Source organism: Cyanistes caeruleus, chromosome 5 (assembly GCF_971803275.1).
Source record: "Cyanistes caeruleus chromosome 5, bCyaCae1.hap1.1, whole genome shotgun sequence".
NCBI classification, from domain to species: Eukaryota; Metazoa; Chordata; class Aves; order Passeriformes; family Paridae; genus Cyanistes; species Cyanistes caeruleus.
Genome location: NC_141705.1, coordinates 5,667,377 through 5,685,037, shown reverse-complemented (window position 1 = coordinate 5,685,037; position 17,661 = coordinate 5,667,377). Strand labels below are relative to the sequence as shown.

At 47.9% G+C, this 17,661-nt stretch overlaps 2 protein-coding genes across 3 annotated transcripts in view; one reads left to right on the top strand and one right to left on the bottom strand.

Annotated features, from left to right (window-relative positions):
• The first annotated feature begins 485 nt into the window (after positions 1–485).
• On the top strand, positions 486–15,373 carry LOC111928319 (histamine H2 receptor-like). Of its 2 annotated transcripts, XM_086891575.1 has the most exons (9): positions 486–666; positions 1,609–1,826; positions 4,963–5,085; positions 5,411–5,531; positions 6,546–6,667; positions 6,783–7,056; positions 10,082–10,258; positions 11,398–13,197; positions 15,244–15,373. In XM_086891575.1, exons 5-8 carry the CDS (start codon positions 6,649–6,651, stop codon positions 12,068–12,070), a joined length of 1,143 nt encoding a protein of 380 aa, XP_086747701.1. In that variant the 5' UTR covers positions 486–666; positions 1,609–1,826; positions 4,963–5,085; positions 5,411–5,531; positions 6,546–6,648; the 3' UTR covers positions 12,071–13,197; positions 15,244–15,373. The 2 variants fall into 2 exon arrangements, with proteins under 2 accessions (XP_086747701.1, XP_086747700.1); XM_086891574.1 differs by lacking the exon at positions 4,963–5,085 and having other exon boundaries at positions 518–1,826.
• EIF2AK3 (eukaryotic translation initiation factor 2 alpha kinase 3) overlaps positions 14,558–17,661 on the bottom strand; it is a 42,194-nt gene continuing 39,090 nt past the window's right edge. Inside the window, exons 16-17 of the mRNA XM_086891573.1 lie at positions 16,823–16,885; positions 14,558–15,762 (exon numbers count right to left, since the gene is read on the bottom strand). Coding sequence (XP_086747699.1) covers positions 15,586–15,762; positions 16,823–16,885 — 240 coding nt within the window. The 3' untranslated portion in view covers positions 14,558–15,585. The remainder of the gene's footprint in view (positions 15,763–16,822; positions 16,886–17,661) is intronic.

Genomic DNA, 17,661 nt, shown 5'->3' with positions numbered 1-17,661 from the left:
TGAGGATGGTGAGGAGGATGAGGAGGATGAGGATGGTGAGGAGGATGAGGAGGATGAGGAGGATGAGGATGGTGAGGAGGATGAGGAGGATGAGGAGGATGAGGAGGATGACGAGGATGAGGAGGATGAGGAGGATGAGGAGGATGAGGATGATGAGGAGGATGAGGATGATGAGGATGAGGAGGATGAGGAGGACTGGTCCTTTCCAGGCAGCCAATTCAGCCAGGCTCTGCCACGGATGTGCCTCAAGAGCCCAATTCCCAAAATCCAGCACCCCGTCCCTGCCAGCACCCCCAGCCTCGGGGACAAGGCAGGGAGGGGCTGGGCAGGCGACATCTCGCCAACCTCGTGCCACAGGTTCCTCTTCCAGCCCGGGATTCTTCCCAATTTTCCGTTTAGTTTATGAACAAAACACCCTGTTTGCCAACAGGGGAGCCAAGCCCGCGGAACGCCTCTTCTGTTTTATCGCTGTTTTCATGCACCAGGTCGCCGTGTCCCTGGAGCTGCCGAGGGGAGTGGGAAGGGCTGCTTTGAAAGCAGGAAAAAAGAGAGCATCGTTTCCACGGGGAGCCTGTTTCCCGGGGGGAAGGAAGGTTTCCCGGCTGGAGCGGGGAGGAACGGGCGCTGCGGGGCGGAGGAGAGGGGGCGGCTCCTCCGCCTGCCTCGGTGAGTGCTGCCTGCGGAATCCCCATCCTCATCCCCATCCCCATCCTCATCCCCATCCCCATCCTCGGGCAGATCCTCACCCCCCTTCCCCCGGCCCGGCTGCCCCGGGCCCGGCTGCCGCTCCCCTCTATTGCAGTCCTGATCCCTCTGCCCCTTCAAACTCTGTCTCCCCTCGGGAAGGGTTCCCTCCTCTTCCTCCCCTCCTCCGGGACAGATCCCCCCGCGGCAGGACCCGCAGCCTCTCCGGGCTGATCCCGGGCTGATGCGGGTGTGCTGCTCAGCATCCTCGGCTCCTGGGGCTGGGGGTTCTGCTGCCCTGGGGCTCGGCGCTTTTGCCCCCGGAGCTTTGGGGGTCTGACCCCAGCAAGGCTGGATTCGGCACCCCGGGGCTGGGGTTTGCACCCCGGGGGTGATGTCTTTGTGCTCAAGGGCTTGGGGGTTTGCACCCCAGGGCTTGGGGGTGTTTGCACCTCAGGGGTTGGACTTTTTGCACCCCAGGGCTTGGGCGTTTTGCTGCTCAGAAGGTGAGGGTTTTGCCTCCCAGGTTTTGGGGCTTTTTGCTCCTCAGGAGTTGGGCTTTTTGCACCCCAGGGCTTGGGGTTTTTGCTGCTCAGAGGGTGAGGGTTTTCACCCCAGAATTTGGGCTTTTTGCACCCCAGGGCTTGGGGGTTTTGCTGCCCAGAGGGTGAGGGTTTTGCCTCCCCGGTGTTTGGGGGTTTTGCTGCCCAGAGGGTGAGGGTTTTGCCTCCCCGGTGTTTGGGGGTTTTGCTGCCCAGAGGGTGAGGGTTTTGCCTCCCCGGTGTTTGGGGGTTTTGCTGCCCAGAGGGTGAGGGTTTTGCCTGCCGGGGGTCCGGCTGTGGCAGCCCGGTGTTTGCGGGTTGAAGTTGCCCGTGAGTTCAGGGCTGTGATGCGGCTCCGCTCTCTCCTCTCTCCCCGGAGCAGGCAGCGGCTGCCCCGCACCCTGAGGCTGCCAAACCCCTGTGCCGGCTGTGGGTGAGGATTCCGAGCCCTGCTTCGGGACAGGGACCATCAGCTGGAGGCTGGGAGCAGCTCCGAGGGGAGGGATCCGGGATCCCGGCGAGCCCAGCCCTGCCCGGGGACAGCCCCGCTGAGCTCCGGGCTCAGGGACAGCGCCCAGCTGCTCCAGCCGTGTGCCCAAGGTAAGGATATCGTGCTTTGCTGTGTTCCCAGCGCTCTCAGAGAGGGTGTTGGAGCCGTTCTATGCAGGTTTGGGGGTGGAAAGAGGAATGCTGCCCTTCCAAGGGGAAAGCTGGGGAGCAGGGAAGTCAGCGCAAGGCTGCCCGGCCTCCTCGGTCCGTGTTGTTCTGCTGGGAGCATCCCCAGGCATTCTCCCCCTCCTCTATCGCCACCCACAGCCTTGCACAGTTCAACACATGGCTTTCGGTGCTCAGCAATCCCCGAGCTGCCGCAGTTTTCCCGTGGGGAGGAGGAGGGAGAGGTGTGCGAGGTCCTGGGGCTGTTCCTGCTGCCAGGTGCTGGGTTGTACCTGATTCAGCAGAGACTGGCAGCAGATGTATTCCCAGTAATTCATTTCCAGTTTTCATCATTCCTCGAAGATTTTAAAGTGCAGTCAGCCTTGAGATTGAAGGGGTTTTTTTCCCCCCTCCCTTGTCATCAAAATATGCCTTTTACCGATGAAATTAACCTTTGGCTTGCGGTTTGTCTGCTGAATAAATCAGGTCAAACTTTCTGGATATTTAAAGGGAAGCAGGAATGGTGGAGTTGCTTTGCTCAGGCAGCCTCAGAGCAGAATCCAACCCATCATTTTTTTTGCAGGGAAGCAAAACTATAATGCCCAAATAAGAGCAATGCAAACCCTAAGGCATCCGAGGTCCCCAGGAAACCTGGGAAGATCCCACCTTATGGTACAACTGGGCATTTATCCCTTTGATTTTACAGGAAAGACTGGAAGAGTGATGATGTAGAAAGACTCTGGGCTATCTCAGCAGTGTAACCACAGGGCTGTTCAGCTCATAGGAGTATTTAAAAGCTCCAATATTTTAAACTGAGGAAGTGCATCCCAGGGAAAGATGGCATATCCTGCTTTGTCCCAGTAATTTCCACTTAAGTTAAGATGGTATCATCCCCTGCTTTCCTGTACAGTTCTCCAGGTGGTTGGAGAGCAGCCCTTCTTAGTTAAATTACTGAATTTAGCACATTTTGGATATGGGTTGGCTTCTCAGTCAGAGGCAAAAGGATGCAGACATCCACCCTGGGCTGTGACAGGGACTGTGGATGAGCTTCCAGGGACTCTGCCTGGGACTTCCAGGGACCCTCCCTTCTTAAAAGGGACCAGGAGCAGCAGGATCCAGGTGTCTGCACCCTGAATTAGGGTTCAACCTGAAGTTTCAAGAATCCATCATCCCTTATTTTTATTGTTGGAGTAATGGATGTCAAATAAAGACAGCCTTATTTCCAGGCCCTCAGCCTTTGTGTTGATAAAAAGAAAAAAACATGACAAAAGAGTGTTTCTCTAGTGTTTGGTGAGTGTGGGCACATCTGCTGTTTTTGTGTGCTGCCATACTCCTGGATTTATCCTGCATTAAGGAGCCTGCTGTGAGTTTTTCACTTGAGAAGACCTTTTAACCCAGGCTGGTGGCTGAGATGGTACTTGAGGAGCACAGAAATCTTGCAAAGAGGAGTTCTAATAACCATGTCCTAATTCTCCTCAAAGTTTGAGAGTGGTGTGTGTTCACAGAGCAGTGTGAGTAATGATCTGTTTTAATTAGAGTCTTTCTAACGCTGATACAAACTTAATGACTGTGTGGGAACAGTCATTCTTTGCAGGAAGGTGCGACTTCAAAATCTTCTTGTCTCAGTGTCATGTCTAAAAAAACCCAAATAACTAATCCAGGATTCTCATCTATCATTCTCATCTACCCATGAACAACAATTTGGCAGTGATTTTTTAAAACCTGAAGACCAGATGATTTAGACTTTAAAATTTTACATAGATTTTTTTTTTTTTTTAGGAAAAAAACACTGATTTTTCATCAAACCTGATTTTTTGCTGTTCATGCCTTAGAAGCCTATCCTAATGCAGTGTGGTCTCCTGGGAGAGCCCAAGTGTTCAAGCTGGTCCATGTGGTTTTCCCAGCTGGCTGTCCCTGAGCTGTCTGTGTGGAACACACAGCGAGGAGAACGGCCTGAACGATTCTTCCTGCCAGGAAACGTGGCTGCACCCAAATCCAGCTGTTCCACAGGAGCTCATCCAGTCTGATGACACCCTCAGTGGAGCTGTTAGAAAGAATGGCACAGATTATCCTCTTTCCTGTCAATTATGGGAGAGCTGGAGACTGGATTTTTTTATTTTATTGTTATGGGGTGTTTGTTATGGACGTGGAATGTTGTCCAAGGAACATTTTCATTAGGTCTGAGGTACTTAAAACACCCTGCAGACTTTTAGCAGTGCTGACCCAGGGGGCTGCCTGAGATGATGTCCAAAAACCTGCTTATTTTCAGTGCTGGAGGAGCAGGAGAGCTTCAGGTTTCAGCCAGTGATTCCCAGCTCCAGTGAGGAAGAGCTTTCCTTCTTTATTTATTTTTTCTAAACAGCTTGAGCCTTTTAATTTTGGTTTTCATTTTTTATTTTTAACTTGAAAGTAAGGAAACCACTAAATCCAACAGATAAATAGAAGTCAGGGGATGGAGCTGAGGATTTTGAAGGATGAGTAGGTGCATGAACACGTGGTTACATCCAAGGACAAGGTCACTATTGCTTTCAGAAAATGCAGCCCAGCTTCACAGTTGTATAGGAATGCTTGGAAGAAGTCAGCAGGTGGAAAAGAGACACCTGGGTGGCTTGGAATTCTGAGATTCTGTTTTCAATATAGACCCTCATGGTGGGGGCTTTTAAGGAAATTTAATAGTCCTGAGTTAAGAAGGAAGTTCCCTGTGTGGAAAAATACTTGTCTGAAAGGTGACATGCAGGAGGGGTAAGTGCAGGGTGAGTTACAGAGAGGTCAGTGATGCTCTGTCTTTACAGGGATAGGGGTTGGGGTATGTGGGGCTCTAGAAATCTTCAGCTGGGAAAATTGTGACTCATGAAGTGGTGATATTTACAGGCAAAAGAAAACTTAACCAGGGCATGAAGGATAATGTCTGACTTAATGAAGTGAAAAAAAGTTTTTATGAGACTCACTGAGCATTACAGCGGAAGAAGGAATTCATCTGTGAGGTGATGGAGTTTCAAAAAGATGGAGAGAACTTAATTTCCTAATTTAATGCTATTTTCCCATCTAAAGCAGTGGACTCTGAGCTCTTGTTGTTGCCCAGGAACAAGACCTTTGGATGGCCACAGCCCAGTGGAAAGGTCAGCTCAGTGCCACTCAAATCAGCAAATCTTGTCAGGGACGGTGGTGAAAGGGGAGCAGGACAGAAGAGAGATCATGCCCTTAGGTAAATCCACAGAGCATTTATCTCTCGGAAACTGTTTGGGGTTTGGTCCTCAGAGGCTCAGAAGAGCAGGAGGGATGGGCAGGAATCCTCTGTTGCTTCCCTACGAGGAATGAGCAAGTTGTCAGATGAGGAGGGAGCTGGGGCTGTGGCAGAGGCTGGAGAGCCCAGCAGTGCCAGAGGGGCTGGATGGGGATGGGTTGTGTGGTGCCTCTTCCAGTGCAAGGACCAGAGGCACCCAATGAAGCTGGCTGCTGACAGGCTCAGAACAAGCTGAGAACAAGCTTGTTGTTTTTCAGAATAAGCAAAAAGAGGTGTTTCTTTGCAGGGTACAGAGCTGAGCTGTGGAAGTTGTCGCTATAGGAGGTCATGGATGCTGAAAGTTTGCTGGGCCAGAGGGGAAGCAGGACAATTTCATGATTCAGAAACCATTGAAACCATCTTAAGAGGTAATTCTGGATCATAGGCTGCAGGAAGGATGAGGAGATGTGAAGAACATTTTTCTGCCTTGTTCTTACACTCCTGCTAAGGCAAAGTTTGGTCCCTGTGAGATGAGGCAAGTTGGGCCACAGGGATGTTATCCAGGCCCACCTCACACTGCACTCAGTAGGATGCCCTGGAGCTGTGGGATTGACCTGAGGGTACTGTGGAAGCAGATCCTAGTCACAGGAGAAGTGATGATATTTAAATACAACCATTTGTCACTGGGAAATATTTCTACAATTCTCTTTTCCCCACAAGTTTTGTCTTTGTGTTCCCTCAGCTATGCCAGTGAGCTTTGAACTGCTGGGGTTTTTGCAGGGCATCATTCCCACCTTCCCAGCTGCCTGTGACACCTCTTGGTCAAAGTCTGGGAACTGAGCTGTGGACACAAACGTGTGGATTTCCTCAATGGAAAAATCCTCAGTTAAGAGGTTAACATCACCTCCCATCTGGGCACAGAGGGAACATGAATCTGTTCAGACTGCACCTAAGACACCTCAGTTTGATGATCTTCCAATCCAAATCATTCTGTGATCCCATGATTCTGCTCCCTGTGTAGCTGCTGGCTGCCCTGCTTGGCCATTCAGACTGGAGGTGGAGCTGCCCACTGTGGTGGTAAAAAACCTCTAAACTTCAGAGCCTGAAAAAGCACCAGGACAGCCCAGGGTATAGCACAGACTGTACATGGGGCTATGGAAGCAGCCAGCCTGGACAGGCAGCCCCAGCTGGTCTGAGGGTGGCCAAGATGATAATGAGACTATAGAACCACAGAATGGTTTAGGTTGGAAGGGACCTTAAAGATCATCTAGTTCCAGCCCCCATATTACAAGGACTTGGCATGCTGTTCAGTGGGATTTAGCCCAGCTGCTTTAGGTTTTTATTTCAGTTGTTTTCTTTTCCTCTCTCTGCTCTCGGTACATTTCTATTTATTTTTTTTTTCTGATCTCATGCTTCATCTGATGATGCATTTTCATTCACAGGAGGGCTTTTAATTGCTGTGAAGGACCTCAGCCAGTGCTGTACATTTATCCTCACCCTCAGGATTTCAGACACTTCTAATGGGCTGCTAACCACGGAACAGTGATGGCACAGGCACAGCAGGGTGTGTGGATTTTTCCTGGAGCAAATGAAGCATAAATATTATTTCCTTCCTCCCTTTCACACACGTACCAATCATCATTAAAGTCATTCTGGTTCTCCCCTTTTGTCTCATTCAGATTTTAACAGTGGGGAGATGCTGATGGACAGGAATGAAACCTGGCTCTCTAATTTCTCCTCTGCTGCCTCCTCCTTTGCAAGGGGAGGGGTTGGGCTCCAGGAGGTGCTCACTGGTCTGGTCCTCACCCTCATTGACGTGGTGACACTCCTGGGAAACACCGTGGTGTTCCTCTGCCCGGTGGTGGAGAAGCGGCTGCGCACCGTCACCTACATGTTCATCATGTCCTTGGCCATGGCAGACTTCCTCGTGGCCTGTCTGGTGATGCCCTTCAGGTGAGGAGCATCCCTGGGGGGGGAGCAGAGGAGGACAAATGTCCTTTCTCCATCCTCTCTGGGAGCAGGGCTGGGATTCACCTGCTGGGCTCAGGGCTGGGCTCTCCGAAGGGCTGAGCTGTGGCTTGGTGGCTGAACGTGCTTCCCTGCCTCTGCTCTGTGTTATGGATCCCCTTGTGATGCCTGGAGACAAATTCCCAAGGGTATTTTTGCTGTTGGCCACACAGGGACCCTGGCTGCTGATCTAAACTCGATTTCCAGCTTTGCACGTGGAGCTCCAGTTGCTGAGCCCCCTCTCCCAGGAGTAGCTCAGCATATGGAATGTCAGGAGTTTCTTCAGTATAAGCAGAGGAATTTGGGCTTCCCCTGTACCTCATGGAGGAAGAGCCACTTGAGAGGTGTCCCTGCATGAGGTTTATATTTATGGGAGCTTCACTCCTGGCTAAAACAGTGAAACAAAACCAGAAAGCAGCTGACTTGTGATCCTGGCTGCCTTGTCCTGCAAAGCAGCCCTGAGTTTGTGCAGATCAGGGAACTGCTCCCTGTTTAGAGTTCACGGGGCAGTATGAGGAAGCTGAACTCTTTTCATGTTCTATGCTTCAGTTCTCATGGGGCTGCCTATTCCTTTGAATTTGGCACCGAAAAATATTGTCCTGACAAACTGAGTTAAAAGTTCATGGTATCAAATGAAAAAAAAAAAAGCAGTTAATGCTTAAAAAATATTTTTAAAAAATATTACTGCTAACTTAAATTCCATGCTTGATGAATTTTAAGTTCAGGTTCTGAAATTATCATAGAACCATAGCTTGGGTTGGCAGGGACCTTTAGGGATCAAGTGCAACCCCTGTCCTGAGCAGGGACATGGGCAGCTGGCCCAGGCTGTTCAGAGCTCCATCCAACCTGGCTCTGAACACTTCCAGGGATGGGACAGCCACAGCATCTCTGGGCATCCTCACTATAAAAAAAATTCTTCCTCCTATCTATTTTGAATCTACTTTTAGTGGTGTTTGACTTAAACAACAAAAATTGCAAAGGGGAGCAAAGCTCAGGGCATGGTTGGTGCTTCGTGTCCCTCCTGAGTGTCCTGGTGCTGCCTGGTGGGGACACCTGCCAGCTCCTGGTGGCCACGTGGTGAGGAATGGACCCTGCTGGCTCCAGCAGCGTTGTCCAGCCCTGCCAACACAGTGGCTGCTGTTTCACACTTTCCCACTCTTTTGGCTTCACATCTATGCTGCCCTTTTGGATTTCAGTTTGCTCCTCAGTCAGCAGGTTATTACGAGCCAAAGGGAAGGAGAAGAAATTATCTTAGGAGGCAGTTTGGCTCAGGAAAATGTGACAGAAGGGAAAAACAAATTTGTCACTTTGTGTCTTAATTTCATAAGAGTAAGACTTTTGTTCTGCTCCTGGCTTGGCTGGTTTGCAGCTGTGGTTTTTTGTTTGAGTACTGCAGCCAGTCTGTCATTTCCAGGCTGAATATTTCCAGCCATTCTTTACCTCTGCAAGCAAAAGAGCAAGGCAGGGGTGACTTCACTGTGTGGTTTTTTTTTGGCTTTTATTGCTCCTTGCTATCCAGCATAATTTCCAAGCTGCAGAGACTTTTTACCTCAGAGAAGAGGGGTCAGGTGTCCATTACTCCACGCTGTGAGAACATCTGCAGGTCAGGTGCATCCCACCAGATGTGTGCAGGTGAGAAATGGGCACCTGCTCACCTGGGATCTGTGTGCAAGGGTGTCCCCCCAGCAGCACATCTCCTTCTGGGAGGCCAGGGCACACCACAGCCTCTGCAGCATCTCTGGGGATAAGGAGGGCTCTGAGGAATGGCAGAACAGCACCCAAGTCCAGAACTGAACCCGTGCTCCAAATCTAATGCCTCACTTCCCCTCTGTAAAGGATCCATGAAACCTTTCCATGTGTGTGCTGCCCATGGTGTGAGGACAGGCTCTGCTGTAGCTTGCTTGGATTTTTGAATGGAGTCCCACAGAACAAAGAGCTGCTGAGGGCTGGGACCCTTCATCATGCTGATGAGATGTAGATCAGGCATTGTTTCATTGATTCTTTCTCCCTTGCTGGACCCCTGAGCCCTGCAGCTCAGCAGCCCTGATCTCGCTGTGTTTAACCAGCAAGCTGGGAAGTTACAGCATAATTAAAGCCTTGCAGGACTAGGGAGTCACTCATCAAATTCACTCACAGTGGTGATTTCAGCATCTCAGGAGTTGTAAAAAGTTGGAGAAAGGAAGGAGAAGCAAATGGCATCTCACTGAATGCTATAGAAACATGCATCAGCCTTCCTACAGCTGCCATATGCTCCTTCCTTCGCTGCTCACTTCTCACAGGCCCTTCTTGACTTTGTTAGAAATATTTCTGGTACTATGTCTGCTTTTTGCTGGCATGTTTACCTTGCTGAGGCATTTATGAGCCACGTAGTGTACAAGCTGCATGGGCTTCATCCTAGCATGTTTTGTATTTTTTTTAACCAAGAGTGGAAATCCTTTCTGGCTTTGAAGCATTTCATCAGATGTGAAGTGAGTTTCTTGGAGGTGTCCCATGCCCTAGGAATTGAGGAGAAATATTAAAAGACTGTGCTGTGTCAGGCACTGGGAAAATGCTGTGATAAACAAAGCTGTGCAGATGTAAATTGGGGGAGCTTTGTGGGGCAAAGCAACCTCTCTCAGGGCACTTAGGCTGCAAGAAGCATAGGTTTGCTCTTGTTCTGTCATGCTCCAGCTGTGGGGTGCTCCTTTCTTGGGTTGTGCTTTGAGGATGAATCCCTGCTGTCTGAGCTGCGTGCCCATCTTTAGGACCTGTGTGATAAAATACAGCATTACCTCAGCACAATCATTAAGAAATAGTCCCAGAATGGTTTGGGTTGGAAGGAACCCTAAAGATCCTCTTGTTGCAGCCCTGGGCAGGAACACCTTCCACTAGACCAGGTTGCTCAAAGCCTCAGCCAGCCTGGCCTTACACACCTCCAGGGGGGACACAAACAGCCCTTCCAGCTCTGATTTCCAGCTGTTTTCTCTCCCAGCATCATTTACGAGGTGACGGGGATGTGGCTGTTTGGGAAGCTGTTCTGCAAGGTCTGGATCTCCTTCGATGTCATGTTCTGCACGGCATCCATCGTCACGCTGTGCTTCATCAGCCTGGACAGGTACTGCTCCGTGGTCACCCCCTACCACTACTCCAGAAGGATGTCCCGTGGCAGGTGAGTGCATTTGCTCCTCACTTTGGGTCCCTCCAGGTGAGCTGTCAACAGGTAGCAGAAGCAGAGTGATGTGGCAAAAGGAGCTTTCACCATTTACAACTGCAGAAAATGCTTAATGAGGTGCAGGAGAGGACAAGGATGTGGCTGAGGGGATTGGATGGTGCTCCTGGGACAGTATTTTTTGAGCTAAGGAAGGTTTGCAAAATGGGGTAGGAACCAGTGATATGGTTTGAGTTGAACCTACATGTTTTCCCTGTGCAGTCATTTCATAGAATCACAGAAAGGCTTGGGTTGGAAGGGACCTTAAAGATTATCTTGTTTCATCCCCCTGCTGTGAGCAGGGACACCTTCCACTAGACCAGGATGCTCAAGCCTTGGCCTTAAAACATTTTCAGAGATGGAGAGGAACTTTGAAGAACTTCTAAAGACTAGGTGAAAGGAGACCCAGAAGGATGCATGTAGCAGTAGTCTTCCCTCTCTAAAACTCACCATCTTTTCTGAAGTGATATTCAGGGAAAACAGGGAGAGTTTCTGAGCTCCCATGAGGGTTTCATGTGAAAGGCTGAAATGAGGACTGCAGGGTGGGGAAAGTCATCTGATGGTGGGCAGAAAGGACACTGCAGCAGTGGGGTGCTTTACAGGGTGGGTTCAGGCTCCTCTAGGTATGTTTTTCCCCCTGTCACTCTTGCTGTATGTTATTTGTGTATCACAGGCAAAGAGAGGAGGGGGCTGTGTGGCCTCCCTTGCAGATTCTGTCATCTGGTGTCCATCAGCTCCATCCCTATCAGGCCCCAGAGGGTGAGATAATGGCCAGATACTAAAGCTGAAAGCAAAAAAATTTACAAGCTGTTGTTTCAAATATTAACAAACATCTGTAAAACCTTTCCTCATCTTTTCTCAGCCAGCTCAGAGCACTCAAGCTGACCCCAATTCTGTCAATTACAGACCAATTACCCAATTGTTAGAGATACGTACATCTGGACTTGGAATACTCCAGCTTTTTCCCTTCTCCGCGCCCTGCCGGACTGCTCAGCAGCGATATCCCTCACAGGTTACCATGGGGATTGAATCGTACTGGATGTTCTCAACTCAAAATTACTCAGACCCTCTCTCCCCTCCGCATCTCTTTCCTTTTGCAGATGCATCGTGATGACCTGCATGGTCTGGGTATATTCATCCCTCATTTCCTTCCTTCCCGTCATGCAAGGCTGGAATGAGATCCCCGGCGTGGACTTTGATGCGGGCAGAGAATGCATCTTCGTCACCAACTGGGTTTTTGCCATTGTGGCTTCCGCCCTGGCGTTTTTCCTTCCCTTCGTGGTCATGTGCAGCATGTATTTCTTCATCTACCGAGCCTCCCGCCTCAAGGCCACCCGCATCATGTCCCAGACGCTGGAGATCCACTACCACCCCAACAGCAAGCGGCAGAACCACCTGCAGCTGGAGAACAAGGCCACGAGGACCATCAGCATCATCATCTCCGTGTTTGTGCTGTGCTGGCTGCCCTACTTCGTGCTGAACGTTTGGCTGGCGGCCAGAGGCACCGACTCCACCAGCACGGTGCTGCTCGGCACCTTCAAGATCATCACTTGGCTGGGGTACTGCAACTCCACCATCAACCCCCTGCTCTACGCCTTCCTCAACAGGGACTTCCAGCACGCCCTCAAGAAGCTGCTGATTTGCAGGCGCAGGTCGCAGGTGGATGTTGGGGAAGACATGGTTTCCATAGCCACGTTTGCCAGGACTGCTCCAGACCTGGAACACAGCGTGACGGTGCCCAACGGTGCCCCCAAGGGCAAACCCAAGTCCTAGGGATTCAGGATCGGTCGCTGGAGGTGGTGATACAGAAAGTGCTGGAGCACATCGCAATGGAAAAACAAAGGCTAGGAAAACGGGAAGGAGGGGCTGGAATTTTACAGCTGGGGACAATACAACGAAGATGCATTTCTTCACCTTCCACAGTTTCAGTAACGAGGAACTCAGATATTTTAGAGGCAATTTGTTGTATTAATGAAACTAATTAGTTCCTGGATAATTATTTTTCCAATGAATATTTCCTAAGACAAATTCAACCTTCACGTTGGGTAAAAAAACCCCACCCAAACCAGTATGGTGTAACGTGACCTTACATTTGTGCACATCCTGATGTTCTGTGTCAGGTGGAACAATGTTTCTTATCAAGCCACTGTAGCTCCTCATCTCAGTTTCTTTACAGATTTGACCAGTTTTAATAACTCCACGTGTGCCAGTCAGTGTATGGGAATTAGAGGAGGGATGTGGCCAAAAAGCAGAGCTCATTTCCTAAAGAGGCAGCACTCTGCAGCCTGGGCTGTTGCTTAGGGTCCAGCTCACTGCTTCTGCAACATCTGGATATTCAGAGCTTTCTGTGGCTTTCTGTGAATTATCTGTGAGTTTCCTTGTTTATTCTGGATGGGGACATTTCATGTGGCAGACCTCAGGAGATGACAAAGACTTGCTGTAAAACCAGGGGCACCACGGTTTCAAAGCTACAGGTGGCTGACACCATCTGAAGATGGGATGTGAACAGGAATTATTACTTGTGTCTACACTGTGGTATCAACCACAGAGACATAAAAAAACCATGATAAATGGGAATGATTATTTTTACTACTCCCAAGTGCTTGTCTGGATTTCCACCAGCACTGGCTCCCTGCAGGAAAGCAACAAGTGCCTCACAGAAGGATTAATCTGGAAAGGTAGCAGGGGACTGTCCTCAGAGGCAGCAAAATGCAGTACGACCTGCCTGGAGCAGCTGAGCTACTGAAGATGCCAGCACAAGGGTCAGGAGTTCTTTTTCTCTCAAGAGCCTGGTAGAAAAAAGCAACCCTGACCTCAACAGTGGTTCTCCTGTGAAATGACTCTCCATGGAGAGGGTGAGGTTTTCCAGACCCTATGGCTCCAGCAACAACATGGAAGTGGTAAGTAACTACACCTTATTCTGGGGGAAGCATCCCTTGGGCACAAAGGTGGAGAGGGCAGGAATCCTGCTGCTGCCACCCAGGTCATTTTGGTAAAACAGGACAAGGAATGGGGCTTCATTCCCAAGAGCTATGGGGGAGGAAGGGAGCTGAGGGATAGGCAACATCCTGTGAAGGAATGGGACAGGACCCTGATGCTGCACCACACAGCAGAGCCCCAGGCCAGAGCCCCTTTTGCAGGGCTGTGAGCTCACAGCTATTGCAGTTTGGGTGTTTTCCCACAAAACAGCTGGCAGGAAAGTACCCATCATTCACAGGAAAAGCTCTCAGATTAGAGAACAGCCTTTCTCTGTCAAACCCTGGAGCTGTAAGGGACAAAGACAGGGACACACTCACACACTCCAGTGCTTAGAGAAGCCAAGACTGCTCAGGAAGTTCAGAGCTGAGCCTGGCCAGATGCTTTTATGGCTGGGCAGGGACCTCACAGGGGAGGACTTTTCCGTGCCTTTGAGGGCAAGTGTAACATCCCAGAATATGCAGACACACCTGGTGTGAACACACAGGCCAGTTCTGGTACTGAAATGCTGCAGGGCCCTTGGAATAGGCGACTACCCACATCCAGGTATACAGCAAGTTAAAAATACCTTATTCCTCACTTCCTGGGCCCCACCTGTAATCCCTGAGCTGGCAGGGAAGGCAGAGAGGCTCCACATGTGGCCATTTCACTGTGCAGCTGTAGCTGATGCCAACAGGGACATCCAAGGGAAGAAGACACACTTAACTCTCCTGCTTTAACCCAGCTAAACACAAATTCTGTTCCTGATCATATTCACAGCAGCATTCTGCTTTCACCTGGATAAGCCAGTATTTAGGAGAGTTATCTGAGAGGACATGGGAGACAATCATTGTAATCTACTTCTGCCTTATCACAAAGCTGCAGGGTGTCAGCTGGTTTAATTGCTGGTCACAGTGTCCCACCACAGTACAGTAATCCCCAGAAGGATTTGAATTCAGTATCTCTTTAGGAAACTGATCTCAGAGACTTTCACAAATTTAAGTCTGTAAAACAGAAAAATACAATTGTACAAGAACAGTTCTAACAGCATAAGATTTAACCTTTCTCCCCTCTCTGGTGAGCATCCATAATCCACCCAGTTTAGAGCTCAATTCCCTTCTTTCTCCGGATCCTATCTCGCTCCCAAGCAGCACATTCAGTTTTGCGTCATCACACATGCTGTGGCCAGTGTGAGACAGGGAAGCAAAGGAAGTTCCAGGAATGCAGAGCCCATCCTATTGCCACTGCACAGGGCTGCCATCTGCAGCACACACAGATGCAGGCTTCCAACAGAAGCAACTACTATTTTGTCTTATAAATAAAAAAGTTTATTAAATCATTTAGACTTGAAAGAAGTCACAATAATCAATGCACTCAACAATTACAGCAAGTGCATCCTGTACACCACCAACCCAAATGGATTGATTCTGTATTGTATAAATAAAAATTAACATATTTACAGTGAGAAATAAAAGCATGGCATTAGGCAGTTAAATTAGCAGATTACACAAATGCCTACCAGTTGATTTTTTTTAAAAAGTACAAATCTACAAGATTACATACGACACGTATGACTTCATTAGGTTTAAATTTTCAGAATCACGACATTTTTGTACATAATTTTGACTATGGCTCTTCCAACCACTGCCTATAGAACCCCCCATTTAATGGCAAAAAGCTTTCCTTTCTCTACAGCTTCATCCATATAAGATGCATTCCCTAAGATCTACTGCAGTGCAGAAGTATGGAATGATTTCCTCTAATGACAGGCTATGGACAGTGACAATATGTACAATTGTGGTACTTTTTTGCTTTAAAAATAGTGCAGATTCCCAGTTTACCCACCAGGGACAAAAATGGAGTCAAAGTTAATTTCAAAATCATCTTCATTTCACCAAAGAGCAAGTGATCCAGATAGACACTCACTAGGTTTAGAGACTGTAATTTGCTCTATAAAAATACAGTATTTTAATTCTATTTACATGTTACAGATCTCTCACTCACCCAGCAAGCTGACATTTACAAAGCTTCAAAAAAACCCAAGAAACCCCGCAAAAAAGGATAATGGAGCACAACATTGGCAAGCACAGCAGCTGGACCCGTCCGCTTCGGAGAGCAAAGGTAAGGAAAATGGAATGAGAAAGGTTTGGTTACTGGGCTTCGTTGGCTGTCAAAGTAAACGAAAATCTGTCCAACACGTCTTACACATTAAACGTGGCAAAAAAAAAAGCTGAAGTAAACTATTCCCAAGATAAACATTCTGCATCATAGGATCCTTCTGCTGAACAATCCCTGTGAAACCTGCCGAGTGGAAGAAGTGATCCTGAGGATAGTTATTTGCTTGGTTGTCTGGAATGTTTATTTCCTGATAGACTCATTGTCCGTGACCTCTGCCTGAGCACGGGTTTGGGTGGGAGCTCCAAGTCTTCAAAGACAGGATTTTCTATGATTGCTGCAGCCTCTGGTCGTTCAGTGGGACTTGGGGAGAGCATGTCCTTCACCATGGTGTACTGAAAGAAAACACAACACATATTACATGAACCAATCCACAAACTCTTCCTCATTTCATGTCCTGGCTTAAGCTGTGGCTGTGTGAACGAGTGGAAAATCAGCTGCTTTCTGAGTTATTTGGGTGTCAGTGCTTTGGCTCAGAAGTTAGAACTGCACTAAATATTTTTAAATGTATCACTGTGCATCTCTTTAAAGTGTCTTTACTGTCAAAGACTGAAAACTGTTTGGCAAACCAGATCAAGGTTTAACAGAGTTATAAAAAACTTCACATTATTTGCAATCAAAATAAAATATATTATACATAATTTTTATGTAATTTTAGATTCATGTTTAAGCCATCACATATTTAGCTACACTGACTTTTTCTCGTGGGAAATTAGAATTTTTCCTTTAAATATACAAGTAGTTTGAATATTTGCTTCAAATTTAATCAGAATTAGTGTCCTGCTCCAGCTGAGCACAGCACAACCCCTTCTCCCAGGCAGCCTTCTGCTGTAAAGCATGAAAGGCTGGTCTCATTTGGCCACTCAAGCTACTCTGAACACCTGAGAGAACCTCAGCTTTTTACTGGGGAGGTTTTGTGCATCACCTCCTCTTTATCTGCAACCACATCACTTTACAGACCTGACTAATGAGAACACAGCACAATTGGCTCATGTGATTTCCCTCTTGGGAGGTTCAGTTTGGAGGGGATCCCATACAGACATGGTGCAACCTCGAGCCTCTCCTTTATCTCTCTGAAACTCTGCACTTTGGGAATATGGATTTGGTGCAGAAATTCATGACAAGATGTATGTAAAATGAATGACTGTGAGTGACAAAGGAAAGCCAGGTAAAAATGAATTCCTGCAGGAAAACTGTGACAAAAGTGTCATCATGCCCACTAATGTAATTATAGCTTTGAAATGTAGAGAAGTACTGGGATAGAGAAATACATCTTAATAACATGAAAACAACCTGGTTTCTCCATTTTTACCTGCAAAGCAATTGGAAATTGAAAGAAAAAAAGCTACAATTGTTAATGAAAAGCCTACAATTAACAGCATCAGATGTACCTACCTCTTGTGCGTATTTCTGAGTGAACAATGGTGGAAACTTCAAATTCCTAACATCACTTAAGGTCTGCAAAAATATGAAGAATGACATGTAACTCTTCCAAAATTCTTTAATAATATTGCCCTATCCTTCAAAAATATGCAAATTATGCAAAGAAATCAGCCTGCTGGAAAGAAAATACTTTGTTTTAAAGTGTTGCTTTAGTGGTTAAAAATCACAACCTAGTTGAACAGGTGAGCTGCTGCTTCCCTAGGTATTGAGCCTGCAGCAGTAGGAGTTGCACTACAAGAATTGTGATCCCTGTAGTTTTAAATCAGTCAGATACATGAACTTGTACTTCTCACTTTAACTGAACAAAATCAAGAAATCTGTGCACTCCCAAGATGGCCTACACCAGTACCAAGACACATGAAGTGACTGTCTCTGCATTACCAATGTGAGCACCAGTCTTTGTTTAACATTTAAGGAGGAATGAGAAGATTTGTCAGCAGTTTAGAAAGCACTTGTGTTGGCCATTTCTGGGCTTCTTTCATATGAAGGCCACTGGCTCCATCTAGTGACTGTTCTTCCCATGTTCAGCCAGAAGCACAGTATTCAGCACGAACTTTTTTGGAAGCATCTCCTTTTACAAAAATTTGAGCACAAAATACAAGAGTTTTAAAGTTAAATCAAAATGAATTTCGCTATTACTCCACTGGAAGTATAAAGTGACCAGTTAATAGTGACGGGCAACAGCCAAACTCCTGTTCAAGAGAACTGAGTTTGATGACATTAAAATGCTTCAGAGAACTTTTCTCCTGTTCTCAGGTCAGTCTGCATTTAGTGATCTGTTTTCCAGCATT

Coding starts and splice junctions, on each gene's coding strand:
- LOC111928319 (XM_086891575.1), top strand. Junction 7,057..10,081: donor TGTCTGGTGATGCCCTTCAG/GTGAGGAGCATC, acceptor TTTCTCTCCCAG/CATCATTTACGAGGTGACGG. Junction 10,259..11,397: donor AGAAGGATGTCCCGTGGCAG/GTGAGTGCATTT, acceptor TTCCTTTTGCAG/ATGCATCGTGATGACCTGCA.